The 24,776-nt window shown below is 33.9% G+C and overlaps 1 protein-coding gene across 1 annotated transcript in view; it reads right to left on the reverse strand.

Moving 5' to 3' along the window:
- The window catches only part of PIK3CA (phosphatidylinositol-4,5-bisphosphate 3-kinase catalytic subunit alpha), a 99,510-nt gene that overhangs the window by 9,530 nt on the left and 65,204 nt on the right, over nt 1-24,776 (reverse strand). Inside the window, exons 2-14 of the mRNA XM_061193403.1 lie at nt 21,351-21,778; nt 20,605-20,814; nt 17,476-17,726; nt 15,503-15,748; nt 14,707-14,792; nt 10,672-10,777; nt 10,042-10,194; nt 9,811-9,945; nt 4,143-4,267; nt 3,158-3,239; nt 2,162-2,326; nt 1,841-1,944; nt 267-438 (exon numbers count right to left, since the gene is read on the reverse strand). Of these exons, the coding sequence (XP_061049386.1) occupies nt 267-438; nt 1,841-1,944; nt 2,162-2,326; nt 3,158-3,239; nt 4,143-4,267; nt 9,811-9,945; nt 10,042-10,194; nt 10,672-10,777; nt 14,707-14,792; nt 15,503-15,748; nt 17,476-17,726; nt 20,605-20,814; nt 21,351-21,702 (2,187 nt within the window). The 5' untranslated portion in view covers nt 21,703-21,778. The remainder of the gene's footprint in view (nt 1-266; nt 439-1,840; nt 1,945-2,161; nt 2,327-3,157; nt 3,240-4,142; nt 4,268-9,810; nt 9,946-10,041; nt 10,195-10,671; nt 10,778-14,706; nt 14,793-15,502; nt 15,749-17,475; nt 17,727-20,604; nt 20,815-21,350; nt 21,779-24,776) is intronic.

Here is a 24,776-nt window from a genome sequence, read left to right on the forward strand (position 1 = left end):
GTTCTAGGGACTATGAGAGGTGCTTTGCATATCTTGTATGATTTAATTCTCACATCAACCCTATGAGGAAAGTTATTATTCCCATTTTACAGATGAGGAAAATGAATCTCAAGAGACTAAATAATGTGTCTAACATTACATTGCTTGGATCCAAATCTTAGTCTGCCTAATTCTAAGGCCCATGATCTGCATATATACTGGGCTCTCAAATAACCCTGCCCCACTGCAATGAAGGAGTCTGAAAAACAAACTGAAGAGTCACATACCTTTTGTGTTTCATCCTTCTTCTCTTGTTTGAGAATGTCAGTTAAGTTAATGAGCTTTTCCATAGCCTCAACCTGCCTATTCAGGTGCTTCAAATACATCCCACATGCACGGCAATAGGACTCCAAAAGCAGGCCAAACCTCTGACTAACTGTTTTATTGTGCATCTCAGATCTAAAAGGTCAGTGGGAGGGAGAGAGAGAGAGAGAGAGACAGAGAGAGAGAGAGAGAGAGAGAAAGAGAGAGAGAGAGAGAGAGAGAGGGAGATTCAAATGAGTAGTATACACATAACCTTTTTTAAGAAACCCATTTTCTAAATTCAAAAAATGTTATAATCATGTAACTAATACTAACTAATACAATCATACTAACGAATGATAGGCTTTAAATCATTTAAAACCTATCATTTAGAAGCAAAACAATTAAGAGTTTCAGGTAGTTCCTGGAAATATAAATTTTTCAAAAACTAGATTTTAGGTTTATTTCAACTACTTTTCATTTACTAATCTTAGCACAAAATACATAAACATGAAAAAAGGAAATTAGGCACAAAAATAATACAATGAATAGAGAGGGAGTGAAGAGCTCAGTGAACACTATTTGACTCTTCTGGCATACATGTCCTTTTTCTGTACTGTGTCTGAATTTAAGTTATTCTTAAATTTATTTTTGGCTGCATTGGTTCTTTGTTGCTGTGCACGGGCTTTCTCTAGTTGTGGAAAGTGGGGGCTACTCTTCATTGCAGTAGGCAAGCTTCTCATTGTGGTGGCTTCTCTTGTTGCAGAGCATGGGCTCTAGATGCGTGGGTTTCAGTAGCTGTGGCAGGAGGGCTCAGGAGTTGTGGCTCTCGGGCTCTAGAGCGCAGGCTCAGTAGTTGTGGCACACGGGCTTAGTTGCTCCATGGCATGTGGGATCTTCTCAGACCAGGGATCGAACTCGTGTTCCCTGCATTGGCAGGCGGATTCTTAACCACTGTGCCACCAGGGAAGTCCCTGAATTTAAGTTATTTTAAACCTAGCTTCTAGATTCCATTTTAAATTTATTTTAACATTTAAAAAATCATGTTAATTACAAATCTGTTTCTAAATTTATAAAAAAGTGCATGGTTTATGACCTCTAACTTTGTGTATTAGATATAGCATATTCTGCAAAATATTTTTTATTCTTAATTAGCTTATTTTCTAGCAAGAAACTTGGGGTTTTGTCATTATTGTTCTGAATCCCAAGGCAAGATTTTTTGGGGGTGGGGGGATATCTTAATCCACACATACGGTGAAATCAATTGCAACATTAATCTGGACCTAGCAAATTTTACTTTGCTTAAAGTAGAATCAAAATCTTTAAAAATATTTCAGCTCTCATTCCTGTATAAAATTTAGTTTTAATTTTACTGCTTACTTAATGTTAAAGAGAAAAAGCTGAGGGAAGTTCATCACTGGTACAATATACTTTCAGTATGGAAAACTCTTCTAGACAAACAAAAACAACAGTATATAAGTAATACATATTTATACATCAACTGAGAATACAAGTAATATATATATAAAGAATTAAATGGGAAAATAATTTGACTTACTTTAAATGCCAAAAGAAAAAGTGCCCAATCCTTTGATTAGTCAATGCTTTTTTGAGTAAAAACCTCACAAGTAGGTTATCCAAATACTGTTCATATTTTAGGACCTATGTGATTAAAAACAAACAAACAAACAAAAAGAAAAACAACTCTACATCAATCAAGGTCAGTTTCTGCATGGTTGGATTTAAAGAAAAATTTTTTAGGAAGAAAATAGATACTACTGGTAATAAAACTGACTTTTAAAAATGCATAAAACCAGCTAGTACAGTAGGTGTTGGAAGGTGCATGGATTTAGAATAAAACATTATTTTTCTATTTTACCTGTACTAGCTGAATTAGGTACTGAGAAAGTTTGTCATCTGTTAAATATTTTTCTAAGCATCGAACAGCAAAACCTCGAACCATAGGATCTGGGTAATTGCAGTCCAGAAGCTCCATAGCCTGTTCAGGTTTGATTGGAGGCCAATCTTTTACCAAGCAGTACATCTGTGTATGAGTGAGATAATAGATCATATTTAAAAACCAAAGATAGTTGTGAATGAACCCTCTTAAGACATTGTCTTAATTTCTTATTTTAAAATTAGATAAAAGCCCCCCTTATGAATTCAGTGCTTAAAATGTTTAGTTCTAATTAATCAGTGGAAGTTATGTAAACAGTATTTTTCTCTACTATACAGATCTTCCTCGACTTACAATGGGCTTATGTCTTGATAAGCTTATCATAAGTTGAAAATATCTCAAGTCAAAAATGCACTTAATACACATAATCTACTGAACATCATAGCTTAGCCTAGACTACCTTAAACATGCTCAGAACACTTACTTTAGCCCACAGCTGCGCAAAATCATTGAACACAAAGCCTATTTTATAATAAAGTGTTGAATATCTCATGCAATTTGTTGAACACTGTACTGAAAGTGAAAAGGAGAATGGCTGTATGGGTACAGAATAGTTGTAAGGATACTGGTTGTTTACCCTCACGATCATCCTGCTGACTGGGAGCTGTGGCTCGCTCCTGCTGCCCAGTATCAGGAGAGACTATTTTACCACATATTGCTAGCCTGAGAAAAGATCAAAATTCAAAATGTGAAGTATAGTTTCTACCTAATGCATCTCACTTTCTCACCATTGTAAAGTAATAATATCTTAAGCTGAACCATGGTAAGTCGAGGACCATCTGTATTATCATTATTAATTAATTTAAAACATAGTCTATTTCATTTCTCTTACTTATGCAGACTTTCTGAGAAAAAACAATTTGAATGACATACCAAATTTGTGCAACAGTTATTCAGTAATCTCAAACATGCATTTACCTGAGCTACTTCATCTCTAGAATTCCATTTAACAGACAGAAGCAATTTGGGTAGAATTTCAGGGATAGTTACACAATAGTGTCTGTGTGGAAAAGACAAAACAAAACAAAACAAAATTCTTACATATTATTCAAAAGGCCTAGATGTCTAAATTTGTGACTATGCAATCTTTAAGAAGTTCCAAACACTTTTAAAACTTCTTACCATTACTAGCCTTCTTTAAGATCAAAACAAACCTGTGTTTAACACTATAGCTGCACATGTATGTACATAGATACAGTTATAATGGCATGGAAGACTAAAGGAAAATCCAAATGGAGGACAGATACTTAGGAAAAATTATGAATTTATGTTATAGCACTCTTTATATAGCTCCTATTATTCATCTACTTATTCGGCATGAACCATGAGAAGAGTTACCACTTCTACTGTGGTCACTGGACAAAATTTATGTTTAAATGAACTTGCTGCAGAAATGCACTGCAACTGCCTTATTTAAATAAACCAGGGTACACCTACCAAGTTGCAGGATAATTTCTTCAGAAGTGAAAATAAGGCATTACAGTATTACTTTAAGGAAGTGTACGAAAAAATGAAAAATGGAAGGAACTCCTAAAAATGAAAATATCTAGACCAATTAAATCACAGCTAAACTGATCTAAAACTAAGGTTTTGTTTTTTTTTTTTGGATCTTAAATTTTATTTGAAAACAAACCAAAAAACCAAATCCTAAAAAATGCCATGTCAAGGATTCAGAATTTTAAAAAAGCCTTCAATCTGCAAGGTTATTACCAATGCAGCATGATTTTCTAGAAATACTGATCTATACCCACAGTTCAAAAAAGGATAATGTTTGTAATTTAAAATCATGTAAATTATGCTTTATTTGCTCTAACAGGTAATGGCAGAAGCATGGCAAGATCAGCCAAAGTCAGTTCTTTCTTCTGAAATGGAAGGAACAGAGACTCTCTATCTTAACACTTACCTGTGGCTCCACAGAAAATCTTTCTCTTGCTCAGTGATTTCAGATAGAGGATCTCGTGTACAAATTGCTCGGAGCTGTTCTTTATCATTTTCTCTTAATTCATTGTCTCTAGCTAGTCTGTTACTCTGTAAAATAAAGTAATATCTTATATAATTTTCTTTGCCATACCCCCCCCGATTCATGAGTGATCTGCAAAAAAAGAAAATTAATTTTCAATAAACTTTACATTGCTTATTAACTGTTAAAAAACAGTTTATTCTCATTGCAAGACTTTATTTTCAGGGATGGGGAGAACACACTTAAGACAGTTATTTGTGGAACAAATCCAATAATTTACTTGGTTAACATTATCACCAACCAAAGAACAGTTAAGTGCCAAAATTAGTCAGGGATAAGGCTAGATTTGGATACTAGGGGGTGGTAGTGAACAATTTACTTCTCTTCCTGATGAGGACCCTTCCTAGTATCCTATTAACTAATCTGCTAATGTTTCTGGAATAAGAGAGAAAACTAAAAAGTAAAATAATAAAATAAAAATATAAATTCTTTCATAATCCTTCCCTGAAAATATCCTTATAATCACTTGCAAGGCTTTCTAATTTTAAAAGTAAAAATAAGGGAAAAAAGGAGAAAAAAACCCCATCCACATTAAAACACTGCACATGGAATGTTTGGAAACTAAAAAGAAAATATCATAACTTTTGGTGTAATTCCAAGATTCCAAGTAATGTATTTATTCCCTTATAAATACAAATATATTAACCGCATAGTGAATAATTATGAACGCATATTAATGTATCATGCAAAACACACACCCCTTAGGATGAGTTACACATATTCCTATTGGCTAAAAATGAAAGCAGACATCCCTGCTACTTGGTTTTTATACATTTAAATATTGTTAATTTATCCAACAGTATAAAGAAATATTACTGGCATACATTCACTCAACAAATCTTTATTGATACATGTACTGTGTACCTTGTCCTGTTCTTACTGTTGGGCTCAGAAAATAGTAAAACACCCTGTATTAACAGAGCCTCTATTACAGTGGGAAATTAAATGAACAAATAAAAATACTGGAGTAGATATAGATAAGATACTCTGGGTGCTGTGACAGAGAAGGACTGAGTGGCTACTTTAGACTGGGTGTTCAGGAATGGCCTTTGAGAAGGTAATATTAATTTGTGATCCAAATGACAAGAAAGAACCATCCACACTAAGACCAGGGAAAGACTACTGCAGATGAAGGAAACAGTGAAAGTGCCCCAAGGAAAGAATGAGTTTGGTGTGAAGGAGGAACAGGAAGAAGACCAGGGCATCTGAAGTCCAGTAGATGAGGGAGAGGAGTGACAGGAGGTCATGTTCAGAGCATGTAAAATTTGCAGGTCAGGGTAAAAGGTCTGGATTTTACTTTTAGCGAAAGCTGTTTAAAGGATGAATACTATTACTTGATTTATCTTTTATAAGTATTATTCTGGTTGCTTTGGGGAAAGGAGGAGACCAGTTAGGAGGCTACTGCAATAGTCCAGGGAAGAGAATACTTAACCCTCAACTCATCAGAAAAAGTAGTCATTAAAACTTATCATCTGGGTTCCAATGGACTCTGAGTTCTTTTACTTACTGATTTTTGTTTATATTTTTAATATAAAATAATTTAAAGAATAAAGTGATGGTGAAAAACAATTTTATTAAACATCTTAGTAAGAATATAAACACAGTAAAACCAAATTTATAATCCAAAATGGGCAACATATGTTGAATGCAACAAACTTGCTCATCAACTGTCATGTGTGAGCCTGAATATATCCATCTTGTGAATACTGATTCCAGATTTCAAATACATATCTAGTAAGTTCTAGTTTATCATTACTTCTGGTTTTTCTTCTCACACTTGCATTGTCAAAATACTTTTGAAAACTTTGATGACTCATAATTTTGTTGAAGAAAGGACAGCCATCTTCTTTGCTTCAAAACTGCAAAACATTTCTATTTTTTATACTTACAGATATCAATCAGAATAATCAATCCAAGGATTTAAAAAATTTCTACATCACCTTTTTCCTTCCAGTCATTTTTATACATAACTGCCTGCAGCATTTATCTACTTACTAAGTAAATTCTGATGCACAACATCATAAAAGATGGAAAGAATACTGCAAAAGATGAGGTGTGGGCTGGGTTCTTGTTAAGAAATACCGTGTGATAAAGTCATTCCTGCAGAATGACTAACTGATGTTAGTCATTTTTTGTCCTTGGAGATATATTGTTCACTCATCTTTTCCTGAGTTTGAGAAAAATTCATCTAGGATATTGTCATCTGATATTTCACTTACATGATCAATTTTAACATCATCATTCAAGCCTGGAATAGTGGTTCTCAACTGGGGTGATTCTGTCCCTTCTAAGAGGAACCTTTGATACTGTTTGGACACATTTTTGATTGTCACAGCTTGTGGCGGTGGTGGTGCTGGCACCTAGAGGGTGGAGGCCAGGGACACTGCTAAACATCCTGTAATGCACACAACAGCCCCTACAACAAAGGAGTTTTTGGCCCCAAATGTCAGCAGTGTCAAGGCTGAGAAACTTTGCTTTAAAGTGCTATTATCTGTCTCTTTGTATTCATACTCTGATTTGCTAATAATTGTGAAATATTTTCCTCTGTCAATTTTCTTCTCTTTGGCATTATCAATGGAAAGGGAAAAATTCTGAATTATTAACAGTGTTCAATTAAAGCCTAAAAAATAACAACAACAAAACACTACAAAGATGGTGTTTGCAGACTTCTTTATACATCTGGAAATATGATGCAAAACACTGGGCTATGCAATGAGAAGACTGAAGGATGATGTAATAGTGATGATTTATCTCACTACTGTAACATCCTTCTAGGCTATTTTATCCTTTTATATTATTTTAGTCTTTTTTTTTAGCATAGTTGGAATTAATTCATGAATAATGATGAAATAGTAAAATGTTTTTTTTATTATTAATTAATTAATTAATTTATGGCTGTGTTGGGTCTTCGTTTCTGTGCGAGGGCTTTCTCTAGTTGTGGCAAGCGGGGGCCACTCTTCATCGCGGTGCGCGGGCCTCTCACTATCGCGGCCTCTCTTGTTGCGGAGCACAGGCTCCAGACGTGCAGGCTCAGTAGTTGTGGCTCATGGGCCTAGTTGCTCCGCGGCATGTGGGATCCTCCCAGACCAGAGCTCGAACCCGTGTCCCTTGCATTGGCAGGCAGATTCTCAACCACTGCACCACCAGGGAAGCCCAGTAAAATGTTTTAAGATACAGGAAAACTAAGATCCTATTATTGTTTCTAAGAGTTATAGAAGTTTGCAATAGATCCAAAGGTAATTGAAAGATACAGTCAGTTTTATTCTATTATAAAAATAAACAGGGACTTCCCTGGCGGTGCAGTGGTTATGAATCTGCCTGCCAATGCAGGGGACACGGGTTCAAGCCCTGGTCCGGGAAGATCCCACATGCCGCGGAGCAACTAAGCCCGTGCGCCACAACTACTGAGCCCGCGCGCCACATCTACTGAAGCCCACGCGCCTAGAGCCCGTGCTCCACAAGAGAAGACACCGCAATGAGAAGCCCACGCACCACAACGAAGAGTAGCCCCCGCTCACCGCAACTAGAGAAAGCCAGCGCGCAGCAACAAAGACCCAACGCAGCCTAAATATAAATAAAATTAAAAAAAAAAAAACAATGGATAAGGGTTCCAATTTCTCCACATCCTCACCAACACTTGTTATTAAAAAAAAAAAAAGTTTTTTTTCTTTTTGAAATAAAAAAAATTCTTCTAAGGAAGAAAAAGTCATAAAATATCAATCCTTACAGAGTTAGAACTGCTGAAAAAGGAAACTCAAAAGCTAAAATTGGCTCCAACAAGCCAATGATGTTGGATGTTTGATGGCAAACTGAGTTCAATGGCTGAATGTATGAATAAAATAGGAAATAAATGAGTTTCCAAGTATGTGACTTGACTCTTGTAATTCAGTTAGTTTAAAGGTATAACTAATTGGATAGGGTTATGGACATTTTATGGAAATGCTCATCAGTATTTTACCCCCAATTTCAAAAGTAAGGAATTCCTGTCTAGTTAGAATGGTTAAGAGTAAAAGACTTCATACTAATTAAACAGTGACACTGGATAACTTATTTCAACTCCTTAAACCTTTTCCTTACTGGTAAAATACGAATTATAATAGCACCTACCCTCATAGAGACTGCTTTTAAGATTAAATGACATAATATGTGAAAAGTAATTGGTATGGCATTTGGTATATGGTAAGCACTTAATAAACGTTAGGTATATTCAAAGAATTAAACTTACAGAGTAGGGTTTTTCAAGAAAGAGAATCCCTTTTTAATGTCAAAAAAGCTAATTGTACCTTCAGTAAATGACAGAATTCAGTAATGATTTTAAATTAATTTCTACTTAACAAAATATCTTCTAGATAGTTCTGAAAGTACACAGGCAGGAAGATTATTATTACTATTATTATTATTCTGTTTACAAAAGGGATTGGTAAACTCCTTACTGAGAATACAACTAATAAAGTTAAACTAATAAAGTTCCTAAGCATAGGATTCCAGGCTACCCCAGGGTGCTAATATTACTGTTACTGGGGGTAGGCCTATCTCAGGAACCACATTCATTGAATGGTCTATCTATAACTTTCAATTAGGCCAAAGAAAATGGTGATAAATTAGAAAACTGGGGAAAGAGACAGCAAAGAACAAAAATACCCTCTTCTCTCAGTACTGACACTTTTGCCCTTGAGAAATAAGGGAGAGTTTATGATCTTATTTATTTTTTTAACATCTTTATTGGAGTAGCATTGCTTTACAATGGTGTGTTAGTTTCTGCTGTATAACAAAGTGAATCAGCTATACATAAACATATATCCCCGTATCTCCTCCCTCTTGTGTCTCCCTCCCACCCTCCCTATCCCACCCCTCTAGGTGGACACAAAGCACCGAGGAGAGTTTATGATCTTTGAACGCAGTTATACTGTGGTTCAAAAGTTACAGCCAAGATCAGACAAATAGATCAATATTTAAACTCCATTTTATATATATTCTTTTCTAGCATGTCTGGACTATACTGGTATGCTATTTCCTCTGCTTCCTTGCTCAACTAACAACATACTTATACCTTGGTTTCAAGTTCAAGGTTATTATCCCAGAGAGGTCTTCCCTGAACCCAAAATACATTAGCCTTTCTCCCCAAAACCCTATGTTAGTCATTCTTGACACACTATTGTTTCCTTCATGGCACTCACCATGATTTATGATCTTATATTTCTGCTTTTACCAGTTTCAGGCCTATTTTCACCATTAGACTGTATAATCAGTGGAGGTCTCTTTAGGTCACAACTTTATTACCTGGTACCTATTGTATAATAAATATATACATATAGTCAGTATTCAGTAAATATTTGTTAAATGAGGCAGGCTAAACTAAGAAGACGCAGAGCTGCAGTAAAAATATTAGCATACAGAATTTTATTATATTGCAGTACTGTTCTAGAGCCTGAAGTATCTATGCCAGTGTGACTATAACACATGAAACCTCTTCTATACAAAGAGTAACAGTATGTAGCCAAAAGCACTGATTATGACTGATACTTAAGGAAGATTCAGTGATTTGCCTTACCAGTCCTGCATGGGAATAACTAAATCCTGCTTCTCGGGATACAGACCAATTGGCATGCTCTTCAATCACTGACATATCTGGAAACTTCACCACACTGCTGAACCAGTCAAACTCCAACTCTAAACATGGAGTTTCCTAAGAGATGGAATAAAAGTTATTATACATATTACACTTGACTGTCACACACACAAAAAAGAAAAAAAATCTAATTTATAATAATAAAAAGCTTACTTTATTTGGATTTGATCCAGTAACACCAATAGGGTTCAGCAAATCTTCTAGTCCATGAGGTACTGGCCAAAGATTCAAAGCCATTTTTCCAGATACTAGAGTATCTGTGTAATCAAACAAGTTTATATTTCCCCAGGCCAATGGACAGTGTTCCTTAAAAAACAGAAAAATGTTCACTACTCTGTAGATTAAATTGTAAAACGCATTTCAAAATATTGATACTTCTCTTTCCCAGAAAGGAGAAATCAACAACTGTCTTCTTCATGGTATCTATAACAAGTCACATTAATTTTTTCAAAGTATAGTTTCTTTCCTTTTTCCCATTTGAAATTACATGTATTTTTAAATTATAAATAGGAAATATGAACCAAAGCAAGCAAGACAGACATTTGTATGTAGTCACTCTGCAAGTTTAAAAATTTTATCAGTATGAACTCAGGAAATATTCATCATAAAATAAATTCTGGAAGCTCTACCAAGCTATTCTTCTTTAAATAAATATATTATTTTAAAATGTTTATTAAGTTTTTAAACAAAGAAAAAATAATATCCATTTCTTGAAAAAATTCAATCAGCAGTATAATTAGGAGTTTTTAGAGGTGAATGATTGTTCCTTTTGAAATACTTTACCTCTTTAGCACCCTTTCGGCCTTTAACAGAACAAATAGAAAGGCAAAGTCGAGCAGCACGAGGAAGATCAGGAATGTATATATCGTAATTCAGCCATTCATTCCACCTATGAAAAATTAAGAAAAAAATAATTTACCAAAAAAGACTTTATCTAGAGTATATAAATGACTCCCACAAATCATCAAGAAAAAGATAAATCAAATGAAAACCAAGCCAGAGATTGACTGGAACAAAGAGTTCACAAGGTCATATTTAAATGGCTAATACACATGAAAAAGTAGCCAATATCAGGACTTCCCTGGTGGTCCAGTGGTAAAGAATCTGCCTTACAACGCAGGGGACATGGGTCTGAACCCTGGTCAGGGAACTAAGATCCCACATGCCGCAGGGCAACTAAGCCCGCCCGCCACAACTACTGAGCTCGCGTGCCCGGGAGCCTGCACGCCACAACTAGAGAAGAGAAAACCCTCACAACACAACTAGAGAGAAGACTGCACGCTACAACTAAGACCTGACGCAGCCAAAAATAAATAAATAAATAAATAAATCTTAAAAAAAGAAAGTAGTCAATATCATGTCATTCAAAAAATGCAAAATAAAGGATATCACTATAAAAGAGAATGGCTAAAACTATAAAGACTGATGATACTAAGGGGTGGTAACGAGGTACAGTAACAGGAAATCTCATACATGCTAGGGGAGGTGTAATTTGTACAACCAATTTGGAAAGCATAATCTATTAAAACTGAACCATGACTCAGCTCCACCTCTAGGTATAAAACCACAGAAATGTATGCATTTTTGTACAGAATGTTAATAGAATTATTTACAGTATCCCCAAACTTCAAAAAATTCAAATGACCAACAGTAGAATAAATGGTAGTATATTCATATAATGGCATACTATATATCAACAGAAATGAACACCAGTTATTTACAATATGGATGAAATCTTACAAACATAACATTGAGTGTAAGAAGCTAGACACAAAAGAACATCTACTCCTTCAGTCCATTTATATAAAATTCAGGAACAACCAAAACTAACCAATAGTGTTAGAAATCAAGATAGTAGTTATCTTTGGGGAGGAGAGAAGATTAATGGATTGGGAAGGAGTGTGAGGAGGGGTTTTTGGAATGCTGGTAAATGTTCTAATTCTTGACCAGCACAGTGGCTATATAGGTATTCACCTTGTGATAATTCACTGAACTGTGCAATTATGATTTATGCATTTGTGCTATATTTCAGTAAAAATAAAAAACAAATTAGCTTATAGAAGAGGCAAAGAGAAAAGGGAAACTAAATAAGATAAAATTAGATTTCCTATTATGATTAAAATTATATTTAATTACTTTTATATATGATGTAGTTTCATTCAGAAGAGCCTATTAATTTAAATAAGTCAGTATGTAAATAAAATAAAAGATATGTAAGGAGAAAGTATGTAAATTTTAGAGTAACTAACTACTTCACAAGAGGTAATAAAACTTGACATTCATAATAAGGAAAGCATAAGAAGCTACTACAAGTGATGATAAAAATTATTCAAATTTTTATGATAAATTCCCTTCAATTTATTGGATGTGACATGCAAAATTATGTCTATATTTGGTAAACATACTTGTAAAGAGCCAAGTATAATAAGTAGTATTTTTTTTTTTTTAATTAGAAAACATTATAGTAATGGCTAAAAGTTTGGACTCAGAAGTCAGACTACCTGGAGTAAAATCTTGTTTCTACTATTTTACTATATGTGTAACCCTCGCTTTGTCTGTTTTTTCATCTGTGAAATGGGACGAATAATAGTACCTACTCTCAGAAAGTTGTTTTGAAGATTAAATGAGATAACATAAGTAAAGCACTTAGAACAGTAACTGGTCCATGTTAAAAGCTCAAGTGTTAGATATTAACTTTGAAAACTTTTCAAATGGCTTCTTTATAATTCTGTTCTGTTTTCTGATTATAAATAAAACAAGACTTAATTAACAAAACAGTATAAGAATTCTACTTTTAATTAGTCAGACTAAGGTATAAAACCATCAGTAAAATAAGTTCTATTTATTCTAGTATCTTTGCTTGAGTGTGGGCAAAGATAAAAAGAAATATATTGTCCTTTTATACAGAGAAGACTTACATTTAAAATGGGGGAACTTAGCTAGAAGGAAATCGAAAGGGAAAGGAGACAACAAATGCAGGGAAAAGAAATACTGTGAGATTTGATAAGTCCACAGTAATTCAAGAAAAATTAGAAGATGTATCTCAAATGTACCTAGTACTTTTTACTACTCTGAAATTTTTAGAAGTGCTCATAATTAGTGAGAAATTTTCTACACACTTTCTAAGAGAACTGTGTCTTATTAATGTAGCTCAGTATTATGCTAACCGAATAAAGCATGTTCCTTTCACACACACACCCACCCATACCCAATTAAGTTCTTTATTTTGGCAATGGTTTTATATATATATTCCAAATTGATTTTGACATTGGGAGATAACTGGTAACATTTATAAGGAAATCATAAAGTATCTAATTTATTTAGCATATAGAAAGAACAGATTTAGAACAATCACTTAATCTCAGTAAGAATTTTTAAGATTCTATCTTTCTAATAACTTCATATACTTTTACCTCTGATCTTTTTTGTAAATGCAGAAAAGTTTTAAAATTTACTTAAATCTTTATACTACTACCACAGGGATTTTACCTTACAGATATTCTTAAAGGAAAGACAATAAAATATAAGTCCTTTATGAATAGCTACTTTAAGATATTAAAATTTTGACATTTTAATCTTATATTATTAAATAAATTTACCTTTTACTTTTCCAAAGCCTGTTTATTCTTGGTACTTGAAAGAACTAGGATAAATCTATCCAACATTATTTTGGGGTCTTTGCTTGGGGCTTGTTGAACTCCTTAGATTGTTGGTTTTATAGTTTTCACCAAATTTGGAAAATTCTGGCTATTATTTCCTCAAATATTGTTTTTCTGCTCCTTGCACAACCACCCACCTAACCTGTGACAGATACGCTGTGTGAGTGGGAAATAAACATTTGTTGTTCTAACAAAAAATTTAGAAGATTCTGGTGTGGTCTGTTGCCACAGCATAACTTCTAACCAGAATGATGTATTGATACTTTCTGACCTATGATGGTTCAGGCAGGGCGGGGAACTATTTCCCTTCCTCCTGGTAGAGAAGGCTACCATCTCTTTGAACTTTACGTAGGCTCTCTCACCTCTATCAATTTAATTACAACACCAGAACTTTTTCTTGACTCTCCTAGAACTCAGTCTGAATTGATTATGAAATTTACTTCCGGAAGATCCACTAGTTAGCTCTATTGCTAGTCTAAAAAGTCCATCTTTAACATTTAATACCAGTTTGAGTTCTCTTAAAATATTACTATTAATTTCAAGAATAAACTTTTATCCCCAAATGATTCTATACAGAGAAGCAAAGAAATGGCAGGATATCAAGCTGTTGAATTATACTACCTTTTATTTCTTCATTTTATCTAGGCAGTAATCATTTAAAAATGTTCCCAATAACACCCCCTCCCACTAAGAAACTGGTTTGTTCCCCAAGATTCTTTATTTGAATGTCATAAATACGTATTCTTGGGAGTACTGTAAAGGAAACTGCCTCAGAGTAGTCCAGCTCTAAAGTTGTTTGCCAACTCTCACTTATTAATGGAAATGCAAATGGAGATAAAAAAGGAATAAAATGCTAGGTTTATGGATCTAATGTAAGGAATCATCAGCACAAAACTATAACCACATTCTGCTCTCTCCTTGACACAATGAGAAGAGAGGATCAGAAAAACCTTTCCGATAACATTTTAGGGAGAATCAATAAAGTGATCCTGTGATTGATACTCATTAGACGGAATGTCCTCATGTTCTATATGTAAATGTCTGGTAATTATATATGACTTGTATAAAACTAATGATGTAAACTATACTACTTTTATTTATTATACTGCTAAACACTAATATGACTTTTGGAAATATAAACTCATGTATACTTCCTTACCTGGGATTGGAACAAGGTACTCTTTGAGTGTTCACATTATCACATAAGGGTTCTCCTCCATGGTAGATACCTGTTCGAACATAGATCTAAGGAAAATAAAAAGTTATGTGTATACACATACATATATATATATACACATGCACACATACATACTAGACCAGACCAATATTAAACATTATCAAAACAATGTAACTGATATGAATGAGAGAATCAATTAAAGTTTCTGTTCAGATGTAGCTTTTCTGTTCTCTTTTTCTTCACATGTGTAGTAAATTAATACTGATGCAGATTCTTCACCAAAATGTACTGCTGCCTTCAGGCGGATATTACACTATTAAAAATCAAGATAGGCCCACAATCCCTTTAGGCCAGGTATGTAATTCAGAGTTTTTCATATTTTAGAAAGATAAATTGGTACATATACTAAATATTACTTAGTACTCTTAGCAGTTAAAGCAGCACTCCATAAAGAAATTAATATTTCTGCAACAAAACATATGGATATTTACACTAAGTGGGATAAATAAAGACTGTAAAAAACCTCGCTTCAGGTTAGGTCAGGTTTTCCTGCCAAATGAATTCTGTAAAAGTTTGGTTTTAAGAGCTTGGAATTATGGGTATTAGAATTATTAGAATTAGGGATATTAGAATTACAGAAAATGACTGTAAGCTGAGGTAGATGTTTTCTAGCCAACTGAAAACATACTGCAGGCCAACAGATTATTATACACGTCAATAAAAAAGATTTATATAAAATAATTTATATACAATAATAAACATCAACACTTGACCTTACCTTGTCAATGTCTCGAATATTTACATTCACATAGGTTGCACAAAGAATTTTTATTCTAAGTGCACTATTTATAACCCAAAGGGATTTTGTAGATGTTTCTCCATTCATATATGGTGTAGCTGTGGAGATGCGTCTGGAATAAGATGGCATTGTAAAACAGTCCATTGGCAGTTGAGAGTAGAGGCTTTCTTTAGCCATCAGCATCAAATTGGGCATCCTCCCAAGCATTATACAGCTTCTTATATACTGTAAGAGATTAAGGTGGGAGGAGAGAAGCCATTTCTTGTAAGGTTTTTCATTTTAAAGGCAACATATAAGAGTACTAGGAGAATTTACATACTAATCTGCAAAAGTAATTTAAAAATCAAACATTATAGACACATTTCTTAGCAGTTGCTATATTTATAACATTTAAAAAACTAACATTTGGGAGTTAGGTTATAGCACAGATAAACCAAACACATCTTAGAATATAAATTGTATAAAAGAAAAGAAAAACAAAGGTCAGCTTTTTAGACTGTAGCTCTACCTTTAACTGGAAGGAAAAAGAAAGAAAAGAAAAATGGAATTAAAAATAAGGATAAGAAGATACTCATTATGAAAACACTAGATATTAGAATTACAGAAAAGGACTATAAGCTGAGGTAGATGTTTTCTAGCCAACTGAAAACATAACACAGGTGCTTGTTAAAGGAAAAGCAACATCATTTAGAAAGCCTCTGCCATTCAATCTATTAAGTCATACTGATGTCAAATCCAAGAGTTGCTGCCCACTTGTTCTTCTGTCCCAACATTTCTTGAGAAATATTTGTTTTGTTAAAAAAAAAACAGAACAAAAACATCCAAAAACCACAAAGAGAGGAGACTAATAAAATTATGGAATATGTTTTAAAAAATATTAAAATGCATTGGTTTGAACTCTGAAATGGTAGTTAGGATAGAGATTTTTAAGCAACTGTACACATATTACAAAAACCTATTTTCTTACCCATAAGCCCTACTATACTGTAAGCAACCTAAAAGCCAGAACCATATCTTGCTTGGTATTGTAAATCAGTACTTGACATATGCTTGGTACAAATACAGTTGCTTCTTATAGGTATTTATTTAATGAATAGAAATAGAGAGTAGGGAAGTATTTATAGTACACCTTAATTAACTACAGATCATGGATTTTTTGAAATGTTTATTTTAATTCCTTCTAGTGCCACTGCTTGGGAGGGGACAAAAATCATTAAATACCCCATATTTGGGGATTAGTATAACTGCGAACTTTTTTTTTTTTTTGACAAAGAACACATTTACCTTATTCCTTACACTGCCTATTCAAATGAATACAACAAACACTTTTTTAAGAAAGTCAGGCACATGAAAAGCCTTTTGGGCAAGTTCCATGTTATTTAAAATTCCTATTGGCTATAAAAGTATTCCCACTATAGAACTGGACCTATCCAGAAAAGCACACGATGCATTTTTTGCATGTAGAATACCTGAAACATTATTATATCTTACCTCACGGCACAATTAAACAGTCACCAAATCAAATGTTTGTATCTGAATAATGATATAACTATTGTTACAACTGTAAAACATTAATCAGCTTACCCATATATGTAGTCAGGTCCCCAAATATTAATTATATAAAATCTAAAAGAATAGCATCAGTTGTCTCAAATTCATCAGTCTCTCAAATTAAATATAGTGTAAAAAATAAACTTATTAATGCTATTTACTAATATTAATTATTTAATTTTGGGAACTCCCTGGCAGTCCAGCGGTTAGGACTTGGCGCTTTCACTGCTGGAGCGCAGGTTCAATCCCTGATGGGGGAACTAAGATCCCGTAAGCTGTGCAGCATGGCCAAAAAAAAATTTTTTTAATTTTCAAAAACTATGTCCTAAATACAGATGCCAGTTCCCAATGTGATTTACCTTTTAAATTTAAAATTAAGATCTTTGAAATTTGTTACTCACCTTATACTGACTCAGAGGATATTTTTCTAGGAAGTATTCGTCACATCCACACACTTTTAAAATATACTTGCCCTGATATTCTAAAACACAGAGTTTTAGTTGTTCAGATGATAGCAACATACTTCGCGTTTTTTTCCTGATTGCTTCAGCAATTACTTGTTCTGGCACACAGTCATGGTTGATTTTCAGAGTATACTTCTGCTTGTCATTATTTGGAGAAACTATTACCCAAATCACCACTATTATTTGCCCTATAATAGGAAAATAATATTAGATGCAGTCACCACATATATTTCATTCTTCAAGAGACAAATTTCAAAAAGTATGCACTAACCATAATGATTTATAATCAACCTTAATTACATACAGGTAAATATCAGGTAGAACGACCAAATCTTCAAATCTGATAGGGCTGCCAAACCATGCCCAAATCTCATGTTTTAAGGCAAGCACACAAAACTGTGACTACTGTGTGTCTCAATGACCTGAGACCAAGCTAATTTCCATTCTAAACTACATGACATACTTCATAGATACAACCCCTGTGAAGAGTGACTCATGATGGCATCAAAGGTTCAATAGTACCTTAAGTAGAAGAGTTTCTGGGAACTGTGGGAAAGAATCATGGAGACTTAAAGAAAGATGCTGAATCAGAATGAGAGAAAAGATGGGGGAGGAAGGGGAAAAAAATAAATTTTCTATTTTTTTTCCTTTTAAGAAGAATAATTAAGCTTTAAGCTGGGGGACCAAAAAAAAAAAATAATGAAAATGAAAAGATTAAAACTATGTTAGAGTGGTGTAGGTATCCATAGTAAAATTCTTTCAAATTTTCTATATGTTGGAAATATTTCATAAAGAGTAGTGGGGAAAAATAAAAAGAGCATTCCATTTTAAAAAGTATGCTAAAGTAGAAATGAATTTTTTTTTAATTTATTTATTTAATTTATTTATTTTTGGCTGCGTTGGGTCTTTGCTCTGTGCGCGGGCTTTCTCTAGTTGCGGCGAGCGGGGACAACTCTTCGTTGCGGTGTGCAGGCCTTTCACTGCAGTGGCCCCTCTCGTGGAGCACAGGCTCCAGGCACACAGGCTTCAGCACTTGCAGCACGTGGGGCTCAGCAGTTGTGGCCTGCGGGCTCCAGAGCGCAGGCTCAGCAGTTGTGGCACACGGGCCCAGCCGCTCCACAGCATGTGGGATCTTCCCGGACCAGGGCTTGAACCTGTGTCCCCTGCATTGGCAGGCAGATTCTCAACCACTGCACCACCAGGGAAGCCCAGAAATGAACTTTTAATGAAGACCTTATGTTATATAAGCATTAAACTACTTTGAAAAATATGGCTAAGATAGTAATAAGATGTCTTAATTTATTCTACTGAGTGAATATTATATTTAATAGTGTATTAAGTTAACTTATTCTATAACTTTCAATTAAAAACTTCACTTTGTTATCCTGAAAAATACAAACATTTATCTGACACAATGATATTTTCATTTCTAAAACAATTAGTTTATATATTCTCATGTACACTTAATTCTAGAAATTGATATATTGTCAAAAGTCGACTTATATATTATCACTCACTATGATCAGAGTTAAATACTGCATCTAACATTAAGATTAGGAAATTTACTTTTTCTTTGTATATAGTAAGAATGTGTGACGTTTCCCCAAAATTTCATAAAATATTTCTATTTCTATTTATTTTTATTTGTAAAAAGATAATCAGCTATAATTCTGTAACAGTGAATTTCAAACTCAATGTTTTTTTTTTTTTCAGTTTTATTCTGAGATAAACAATTCACCAAGGGATCAGCACCATATGCACACATTCATTCAATCAATCACTACTTACTGCACACAAGTTGTGTACCTGGAAAAAAAGACAACCCTCAGAATGGGAGAAAATACTTGCAAACGAATCAATGGACAAAGGATTAATCTCTAAAATATACAAACAGCTCATGCAGCTCAATATCAAAAAAGCAAACAACCCAATCCAAAAATGGGCAGAAGACCTAAATAGACATTTCACCAAAGAAGACATACACGTGGCCAAGAGGCACATGAAAAGATGCTCAACATCACTAATTATTAGAGAAATGCAAATCAAAACTACAATGAGGTATCACCTCACACTGGTTAGAATGGGCATCATCAGAAAATCAACAAACAATAAATGCTGGAGAGGGTGCAGAGAAAAGGGAATCCTCTTGCACTGTTGGTAGGAATGTAAATTGATACAGCTACTATGGAGAACAGTATGGAGGTTCCTTAAAAAACTAAAGAAAGAATTACCATATGACCCAGCAATCCCACTACTGGGCATATACACAGAGAAAACAATAATTCAAAAAGACACATGTGCCCCAATGTTCATAGCAGCACTATTTACAATAGCCAGGTCATGGAAGCAACCTAAATGTCCATCGACAGACGAATGGATAAAGAAGATGTGGTATATATATACAATGGAATATTACTCAGCCATAAAAAGGAATGAAATTGGGTCATTTGTAGAGACCTGGATGGACCTAGAGACTGTCATACAGGGTGAAGTAAGTCAGAAAGAGAAAAACAAATATTGTATATTAACGCATATATGCAGAATCTAGAAAAATGGTACTGAAGAACCAGTTTGCAAGGCAGAAATAGAGACACAGATGTAGAGAACAAATGTATGGATGCCAAGGGGGGAAAGTGAGGGATGAGGGTGGGATGAACTGGGAGATTATGATTGACATATATACACTAATATGTATAAAATAGATAACTAATAAGAACCTGCTGTATAGCACAGGGAACTCCACTTCGCTGTACAGCAGAAACTAACACAACATTGTAAAACAACTATACCCCAATAAAAAATAAATAAGTAAATAAATTCAATTATAAAGAAAATACAGCACACAAAGTATTACACATTTCATGAGGACACACACAAATAAAATAATTCAAGATTTAAAAAAAAAAAGTTGTGTACCTGGCACTCAACTATATCTTGTCAGTAAAGCATTCCCTGCCTTCAAGAAGCTTATCCTCTAGCTAGGATAAAAAGACTGTACAAAGATATACGCACAGATAGAAGTTTTCACTATAGCGACCAATTATGGTAGATTTACAATTTTCTTACCTTTATCCAATTTATTATATATGTGCTTTGGCAGTTCTGGTGAAGATTCTACATTTGGAGGATAGACATACATTGCTCTACTATGCGGTGAATTGAGATCCCTAAGATCCACAGCTTCTTTACAAACATTGAGAATATTTCTTCGGAAGTCCTGTACTTCTGGATCTTTAACCATATCAAATTCACACACTGGCATGCCAATAGCAAAACCTTAAAAAAATTATATAGAGAATATAACATTCTGTTAAACACACAGTAAGACCATGTTTATTGTAAATAGGGAACTTGGTAGATATGGAAGATCACAATAAAGAAGTTTCTCTTTGTTAATAAAATTTTTGATGAATACATATAGTAAGAATTGACAAGATCTCAAATATTTTTAATATATAAAATATGATCTGTTCGGCAATTTGGAGCAAAGGTAGCAAACGTTATTCATATCAATTATTTTTTAAAAGACAAAACAAAACTGGGATATCACAAATATAAATCATCCCTACAAATGATACTTCTTAAAGAAAACTTTACAGAATAATACCAAGGTGTTAAAAATAGTTCCTCAGCCTAACAGTCAAAAAAACTTTAGATTTGTAATGATTTTTATTTTGAAATCTATTTATTTAAGATTACAAAGGTAATTAACCAGTTCAGACAAAATATTTTACTAATGAGAAAATAGTTAAGCTTCAAAGTTATTTGCATTTAGAATGGGATGACAAGGCCATTTCAAAATTTTATCATACCAATTTCTCGATTGAGGATCTTTTCTTCACGGTTGCCTACTGGTTCAATTACTTTTAAAAAGGGTTGAAAAAGCCGAAGGTCACAAAGTCGTCTCGTTTCATCAAAAAATTCTTCCCTTTCTGCTTCTTGGGTAACACTTACGAAAATGTAAGAAGATTCATCTTGAAGAAGTTGATGGAGAGGGTATTTTCTCGCTTCTTTAAATAGTTCATGCTTTATAGTTATTAATGTAGCCTCACGGAGGCATTCTAAAGTCACTATCATCCCATTTGGTAGTAAACATTCTACTAGGATTCTTGGGGGCATCAAGTGGATGCCCCACAGTTCACCTGATGATGGTCTTGGAGGCATTGTTCTGATCCTTTACAAGTTTTACATATAAAAGTACTTTAAGGAATTAGATGCGTGGTTGTCCCAAAGCAGAAATCTAAACCAAAGAAAGAAAACATATGTTAAAAGAGAAACAACCATCGAAGAATACATTTATGGCATTACTAAATGCAAAAATTCATTTTCTGTAGTTTGAAATGATTAGGGTAATTACAATTCATCTTAGATTGCTGCTCCTAATTAGGCTAAAAGAATTGATTCCAAAGCAGAAATCAGAAAAAAAATCACTTGTATTTAATAAATTCATTCAATAAAAAAAGTTTTATTTGAATGGATTTTTAAAGTCAGTTCTTATCAAGACAGAGCTGGGGCAATGGAGAGAATAAATAGTAAGTTGCAACTGAAACCAAAATTTCCATAATATATCATTCTTTTCTATTTTATGGAGCAACAGAATTTGGGCTGGAAAGGCTCTTTTAGATCATGGGTCCATTGTTTTTATTTTAAAGATGAGTAAAGTAAAGGCTAGAGAAGTCAAATCCTTTTCCTTTTACACCCCTACCTCCACCCTGTGGTAACTAGAATTTACATAGCTTAGTCTTTTTTTATTTCTTAAGAAAAGAAAGAAAAATCGTTGTAATTTCCTTTTTTGTATTGATTATTGTCTAAGTGATATCTTAGACCGTATCTAAGTATTTTAAGTATAATTAAATTTACTTAAGTATAAAGCTTAAGTATAATAAGCTTTTCAGTATAATTTAGTTATATATTCACTATAATGTAAAGTGTCATCAATGCATTTTCCTTGAAATATGATGATGAATTTGCAATGATCCATCCCTTTTATCAAATAACCCAGTGCTAATACTTCTGATTGAAATGAACTGATCTACACATCCAATTACTCTTTTTGTCAGTATAATGTTCTAACAAACTGTGTTAAGCACTTATAATATTTTGAAAAATATTAAGTATTATTACAATCTGAAGCCCTCACTTATTTTAGATGTCAACAACCTTAGGGGTTCCTTTGGAAGATACTGTCAAAACCCACAAAGCAAAATTTTATTTCTTGCTGTTTATATTTTCTTTTATTCAGTAAGCTAAACTGTAAAGATATAAGAAAAAATAAGGTCTGAGATATTAAGAAAATAAAAAAGAAATAAAAGTTAAGCCAGAGGAATGAATCAAAAAAGAGCCCAGATAACTTACGTATTCAATTACTCTATCAGGCACTGTAGACAATAGCTATAAATAACACTTTGTTTATTCACCAAAAATGTATTGGTGTTGTCCCCAGGACCATGTTAGGTGCTGGGAATATGATGATAAGTAAGACAGGCATGGCCCTTGCCCTCACAAGACAAAGTCAAGAGTGTGAAGGTTATGTGTATATGGGTGTGGGGTAATACATTCACAGGTACAAAACAGAAAAAAAATGTTCTTACGAAGTTCCAGGTGCTATAAAAGCACATAGAGTGGTCACCTAACTTAATGGAAGCTGGAGTGGGAAAGTTTTCCATAGGAGGTAACATATAAACTAAATTCTTTAGGGATAAGCAGAAGTTGAACAAACACAGTGAGAAAGAGGTGAGGAGCATGATATATCTAATCCAGAAACCTATCTCTGACTCCTTTATGTCATACTCGGCAACATCTAATCCATCAACAAATTCCGTTAATTCCATATCCTGAATCTCTTAGTACCTTGGGTCGGGCCACTACTATTTCTTGTCTGGACCACTGCAAAGGCCTAAATGGTCTTACTACATCTACATTTGCCCCCTACAATCCATCTTTCTCCTCACAGCCAGTGCAACCTAGAGAGAACAATAGGACCTATTTTGATCAGACATTTCTGCTGTACCCATTCTCAGTTGCAAACAAGTGTTTATGGTATGTTTCAGAGTTATAACATATGAAGGAGGTGAGGAGTAGAAATAGGAGAAATTTCAAGCCCTCTCCCTACCTCTGGAAATACAGAAATCAATAGAAAGACAATAAGGAATAAAAAATTATTTTTTAATACTTGAAAATATTTTCTTCAAATTTATAAAAGGGACTCACTGAAGTTATAGGATTTAAAATATAATTATCCTATTTTCTATACTTTTAAAAGAAAATTCATTGGCTAGCAAAAAGACCAGATGGATCAATCTGAGTGCATAATTATAAAGTGACTTAAGCTAAGCTTTTTAAAAACATACAAAAAAATTTGAAGAATGCAAGGGAAAATGCCAAATGACTACTTTTAAATGATGATCTGCCTGCACAAAAAAGTTCAAACAAAAACAAAACCAAACCACAAACCACACTAAAACAGCAGCTGTGTTTATAGTTTTCTTTGTTGAATGGCACTAACTGATCTATGTTACGGAATCATGTAGGCAACTATTTTATATATAATAAATAACAACCCCCAGAGTCCCATATGTTTCCTAAGAATTAGCAAAAGAGAAGTCTAGTACAACAGATCACTGATTTTAATCCTTATTCTACTATAGTATATTTATGGGCAATTAACAACTAGTAAATACTCAAGACACGCCCTTCTCATTAAGAGAATAAATTCAATCACAGCTATAAGACACTTGGCGATCCTGGAAGGCAGGCACTGGTCGACACGCTGGTAGTACTATACAGAAGAGAGAGGAAGCTAACTTTATTTGTCTTCTTCTGCCAGGCCTTATTCTGTTCAAACCATTACCTCAGAACTCACAAGAACAGAAGTGTAGAAGAGGCAAATGGAGCTAACACTTAGTATTTAGTATATATCTTGCACTTTTGCAGGCAATAACCCTTTTGGTGTAGGTAATAACCATTTTACATATGAGAAAACCGAAGGTCAGAGAAGTAAAGTTATTTGCCACCAGTAAATGTTAGATACGGATTTTGAATCCAGGTCTAGATGATTTCAAAGTGTACATTATAACCATGCTGCTATTTGGACTTCAGTTATGGCAGGAATATTCACTGGTGGTAAATAAGAGAATGGGCTCTGAAGTTATACTGGATTCACATTCTGTCTGCCTTAGTTAACAGTTGTATGGCCTTGAGCAGTTTAATTCATCTCACGGCACCTTATATCACTCCCC

The sequence above is a fragment of the Eubalaena glacialis genome, chromosome 6, assembly GCF_028564815.1.
Source record: "Eubalaena glacialis isolate mEubGla1 chromosome 6, mEubGla1.1.hap2.+ XY, whole genome shotgun sequence".
NCBI lineage: Eukaryota > Metazoa > Chordata > Mammalia > Artiodactyla > Balaenidae > Eubalaena > Eubalaena glacialis.